This window comes from Micromys minutus, assembly GCF_963924665.1.
Source record: "Micromys minutus genome assembly, chromosome: 2".
NCBI classification, from domain to species: Eukaryota; Metazoa; Chordata; class Mammalia; order Rodentia; family Muridae; genus Micromys; species Micromys minutus.
This window is the reverse complement of record NC_137971.1, coordinates 92254810-92260723: the sequence shown is the minus strand read 5'-3', so window position 1 is coordinate 92260723 and position 5914 is coordinate 92254810. Positions and strand designations below refer to the sequence as shown.

The 5914-nt window shown below is 38.8% G+C and overlaps 1 protein-coding gene across 1 annotated transcript; it reads right to left on the bottom strand.

Moving 5' to 3' along the window:
- Positions 1 to 1858: 1858 nt before the first annotated feature.
- Positions 1859 to 2800, bottom strand: OR51G1 (olfactory receptor family 51 subfamily G member 1; the record flags this gene model as incomplete). Its single annotated transcript, XM_080913417.1, has 1 exon — positions 1859 to 2800. The coding sequence occupies one exon, from the start codon at positions 2798 to 2800 to the stop codon at positions 1859 to 1861; it is 942 nt and encodes a 313-aa protein (XP_080769543.1).
- Between the last annotated feature and the right edge of the window lie 3114 nt (positions 2801 to 5914).

The following is a 5914-nucleotide window of genomic DNA, read 5'->3' as shown; positions in this document are numbered from 1 at the left end:
CAGCCCAGTGAAGGAAATTGTTTAAATGTATTTTTTGCTCTGTCCTGTACTTTCACCTCTGAAACACTAGTTCCCACTTGGAAGTCAGTACTCTATTATACACTTAAGGATATTTCCTATCTCAGGCATCAAGCGGACACAGGAGGAAAGTAAGTCTCTGCTGGGTGTTGGATGTTGATAGTCTACAAGAGGAGCAGCTGCAAAGTGTAACCGCTGGGAGATGGATGACACCGCTTGTCACCTTTGTGGGCTGCACAGATTACAATCATTATAGGAAACACCACCTCATGAGTGTGAAGCTGGTGAAACTGTGTGTGTGTGTGTGTGTGTGTGTGTGTGTGTGTGTGTGTCTGTGTACAGCTCTGGGAAAGCAGAGGAGCCACCTCTTCCCTATGAGAACTAAAGCAGCCAGCAGAGATATAGAAAAGCTGATTCATCAGGCATTCACAGTAATTACCTGTTAATTAACCAGAAGGCACTTTGGTGAAATTCACACAAAAGGTGGAATTCTTTAGGATGTATGTTCATAGGAATCTATATGTTTAAAATGCTTAGACTGCATTTGTCTGTTGTTACATGTACCTATGTTTCACACCCAAACATGATTACTTTCGTAGTTGTCTCTCTTTTTGCATTCTGCATGTGGAGAGCCTATATCTAACACAGATCATGTTTTAAATACAGTAACCCTCTTACATCATTGCCAGTTCTACCTTCTTTTTCCTCACGTGAAAAGTTACTTTTTTACAAATTCAGAATTATACCAATACCACTAGAAAGAAATAGTAAACAAAAACTTTTTGGTTCTCTTGACTCTAATTGATGTCGTGTGTGTGTGTGTGTGTGTGTGTGTGTGTGTGTGTGTGTGTGAGAAAGAGAGGGGGGGGGAGAGAGAATTTGGCTTGGCTATATACAGAGGATGGAAATATCTTGCAAAGAAGAAAATATATTTATCTTTCAACTTCTCATCTGTGTTTTATCTATACTAGCTGAAGGAAGAGATTAAGTCTCTTGAGTATCTAATCAGTTTGTAAGTGATAAGCCCATTTCCAGGACCTTTTCTTTGAAGATTATTCATAAAAAAATTTTATATGGTTTAATGTAATATCTTTCTTCAAAGTTCAGAACATTGGTTCTCCTGCTTAATTTGGTATATGTGTGTGTATGTATGTGTGTGTGTTTGTACATGTGCATGTATGTCTGTATGTGTGCATGTGTACCTGTGCCTGTGTATGTATGTATGTATAAGAGGTATCCTCCAGAGAAGTCATTACTATGGGTGTAGATACAAATATTTTAAAATAAAAATTGTCATAATAGTAAGGAAATAAAACACATCAAAATATAAGTTTAAAAAGAACCAAAAATTAAACTTTATTGACCAGAAAGGATCAAAAGAGGAACATATGCTAATTTGGACTTTCTCAAGTTCTAAACATTGGTCTGCATCAAGAATTATTGTCAGGCACTGTGTTAGTGATTTTCATGAATTGTCTCATTTAGTCTTTGCAATATTCCCAGAGGACATGAAGGTAATATATATATATGTTTTACAAATTCAGAATTATACCAATACCACTAGAAAGAAATAGTAAACAAAAACTTTTTGGTTCTCTTGACTCTAATTGATGTCGTGTATATATACGACATGTTCTTTTCATTGTGAGAACTAAAGAGAGAGGTAAGTAACTCCCTCGAGTTTACTCAGATTATCAGTTGCATACCTACTATTTTTATTGCTCTTAATAAGTGAGAAATCATGATATTCTCTATAACATAGCTGAAACAATAAAAAGAAGATGGCATATATGGTCAAACTTTTCCTTCAAGTTAACCCAATTCTACTGAAACACCTGGTTTACTTTACAAACACAAACTTCTTGATAATACGCTGTCGAATTTGTTTGGTCTTGATGCTGTAGACAATGGGGTTCATGAGGGGTGGTACCAATAGATACACATAAGACATCAGAAGATGTACAATGCGTGGAAGGTGCTCACCAAAGCGATGCACAAGGGATAAGCCAATCATGGGGATGTAGAATAGCAGTACTGCGCAGATATGAGAAATGCAGGTATTGAGAGCACGAAGGCGCTCCTGACGGGAGGCTTTGCCTAGTACGGCGTGGAGGATGAGCGTGTATGAGAGGAATATGAGCAGGGAGTCTACACCCACGGTGCAGGCAACAACAAAAAGCCCATAGATGTGATTGACAATGATACTGGAGCAGGCTAGTTTCATGATCTCCAGATGCAGACAGTAGGCATGGGCTAACACGTGGGAGCGGCAATAATGGAAGCGTTTCAGGAGGAATGGTAATGGGAGAATGAGGAGTGCACTTCTGAGCACCGAGCTCAGCCCCATCTTCACAATCCTTCTGGGTGTCAGGATGGTAGAATAACGCAGTGGGTTGCAAATCGCAACATAGCGGTCAAAGGACATAGACAGTAGGACTGATGACTCCACTAAGGACAAGGTGTGGATGAAGAACAGCTGAGTAAAGCAGGCAGGAATACCGATCTCTCTGGCATCAAACCAGAAGATTCCCAGCACAGTGGGCAAAGTGGAGAGGCAGAGTCCCAAGTCTGTGAGGGCCAGCATAGCCAAGAAATAGTACATGGGTTCGTGGAGAGTGGCGTCAGTCCGGATGACGTGGAGAATTGTGAGGTTCCCTAAAATCACTATTAAGTAGATGGAGCAGAAGGGAATGGAGATCCAGCCATGGAACTCTTCCAGACCCTGAAAGCCTGTCAGGAAGAAAGTGGCTTTTTGGAGGCTGCTGTTGTAAAGGATGATCATGGCTTTATACTCTTATATTCACCAACCTAAGGCAGAAAATGTGTTCGACGTAAGTGAGCGATACGACTGGATCCTGTCATCTAAATGTTCAGGACTAGGGACCCGCGAAGAGTGTGCCGATGGAGGACGTAGTCTATTATGCTTTCTAGAATGGCAGGGTGGATGCATGATCACAACGGATTGCTATACCTCTCAATTCTATAAAATTTAGCCTTATGACACCATGTCCTCTGGAGTTGGTCTCTCTAAGATTAAATGAGGTAATCTTATATATCAGTTTGTGGTCTGTTTCTCTTTTAGAATATTTCTTATTTAGTAACTGAAGCATTCACAATCATCCCTATGCATGAAGGACTCAAACTATAAGACACTATGATGAAATATTTACTAGGGTCAGCTGTACGCAGTGTACCTTTAAATATATTAACTTGTCCAAGTGTTTTGTTTTATTCCAACTTTCCTATACTACAGAGAAGATTTATAGTAGAGTTTAATAGATGTTTCTTGGCATCCCTGAAATTAAAATTAATCCCTTAATTAATTAAGCAGAATTAGATGTCTCCTGAACCTATATAGCAACTTTTGGGGAATATTGCATTTATTTTCTGGGGCAATAATGAACAACCCTAGATAGGAAACCAAGGTCCAAAGGCATGATTTCTACTAAGTTTAGCTTGGTGAACCAGTCAGTTTGCTGGGTTAACATGCAGATGTGTTGGTAAAGGGTTATTTTCAGAAGTGTAAATGGCTCTCAAATAGATATACATTGAAAATCCCAACTACAGCCTGGGTGACAGCTCTCTTAACTTCAGAGCTCTTCAACTGATTTCAATTTACTCTAGCACCTCCTATGACTACATGTAATTTGACAGAATTACATGCATCTTAGGTCACAGGAGTTCAGCCTTAATCTCAGATGATGACCCAATGGCCATTTCTCCATTATTTTCATAAGAAAAATTTAACAGGCCTGATCTTTTAAAGGCGCCTTGCAGGTAACTACAGTATGCTGTGCTATCAAGATGGCCGGTCTTTATATGCCTGGAGACAACATTCCATAGCAGTGGTCAAGGAGGCATGTGGTAATATCTAAAACTGAACCTTAGAAGTAAGTGAATCCCTAGAGCTATGGTTCTCAATCTGGGGTTATGACTCAATTGATACATATCTATTCTCAAAGTATTCACATTTTGATTCATAATAGCAGCAAAATTACAGTTGGAAGTACCAATGAAACAATTTTTATGCTTAGGGATTACCACAACAGGAGAAACTGTATTAGAGGGTCAAAGCATTAGGGAGGTTGAGAACCTTAGAGGCTGAGGCCCCAGAAAATTATTGTGTGTGTGTGTGTGTGTGTGTGTGTGTGTGTGTGTGCGTGAGGGAGAGAGAGAGAGAGAGAGAGAGAGAGAGAGAGTGTGTGTTCTGAGAGGTACCAGGAGCGATTAACTCTAGAATCAGAATGGATAAACCAGGCCTTGTTGTAGACATGGTAAAGAAGGGCGTGAGGATCAGTTTGGATGCACATAAAACAAAGGAAAGGTAGCTGAAATGACCAAAGGAAGCCTATAATTTATTGCCTATAATGGAGAAACTCAGCTTAGACTGAGCTACGCCTCCTGGGTTTGTATTGATATGATATCTTGGCATAGTTGCGTATAATATCTGAACATGGCTGTTTTTGTTCTTTCTTTCTTCAAAATAAATCACATTGCAAAACACTCAGTTGTTACCCATGCAGATAAGTGTAGATTGGCTAGTTATTATCCATCACAGGAATACAGAGTTTAATATAGTGTTTGCCATATTGTATTTTGATTCTGTTACAAAGGTTCTATTCTTAGGATCCAAATGCACGTGGAGGAGCACTGACAAAGACATAAAAACATCTGGCTTAAGTTTATTAAGCAGGGCAGATTTGAACATGAAACAAAAATGATGGTTACATCCAGAGTCAGCGTTGTGTTTTCATATTGATATTGGTGTCGCACAGAAAAATAGTTGTTAAAAGAATCAGGTAATTCAAAATTAAATTTAATGCCCAGTAAATTCTTTACCTTGAATAAGTCTATATATGGCAATGTGAAATTTATATCATACAAATAACAGTAAATAAACCAAGACAAAATAATAGTGAAAAAAACATATTTGTGAGAAGTAAATGTGTGTGTGTGTGTGTGTGTGTGTGTGTGTGTGTGTGTGTGTGTGTTTGCTTTGAGTAAGAGAATCTGTGCTAAAGGACAACTGTCATCTCTGTAAAATCTGCTAGGAGACAGAGTGTGGAGAGCAGAGAGTGGGGCTTAGAACACAGCTCTAGAAATGTTGAAATGAAGGTCAGCATAAAGTTAATTAATGGACAGAGAGAGTCACGAGGAAAATAGTGCAATATAAATAAGATATAGTTACCACTGTTAACTACATAAAAGATGAATAAGGACCATCTGAAAATACTGTAGCGTGAGGCCTTACTGTTTCATAGAAGGTCCTTAGAAACTGGAGATAATCACATGCCTTATTCTTGTTGGACAGTGGAGAATAAGTGAATAGGGCATATTCTACATTTTCCTTCAAAGAAAGCCTGTATGTCAGTATGTATATCAGAAACATTTAAGGAAAAAGGAGTATAGGGAGTTAAAGATAGCTTGATATTCTTATAATGTCAAAGGACATAAAAATAATTAAAAGCATAACATTCTCTCTCCAGCTTTGCCACTCATACTGCAAATTAAAACAAGACAATAATTCAAAAGTTAATTTGATAATAACCCCATTATTTCATGATTCCTAAAGAAAAATAAGAGATCACTTATTCAAAAATAAGAAAGAGAGCTAGTGTAGATGAGGTGAATGTAAGAGAGATGTGGAAGCTTTCAGAGAGAGGAGGTGAGAGAGGAATAGAGGCATGGATGGGGGATTGGGAGCACACAGTGCCTGTGGCTGGGCAGTGGTACAAGATGCTGGCCAAGAGAGAAAATGGCAAAAGGGAAATCTAACATCATCTTAAGGAGAGGTATTGAAAGAAGTGTCCATGTGGTTTTCAGCCAACAGATTCCCAGTGCGGCCTGTTTCTATCGATCCTGCTCAGATTCATTTAAGAGCTTGAGAAAAAAGAGA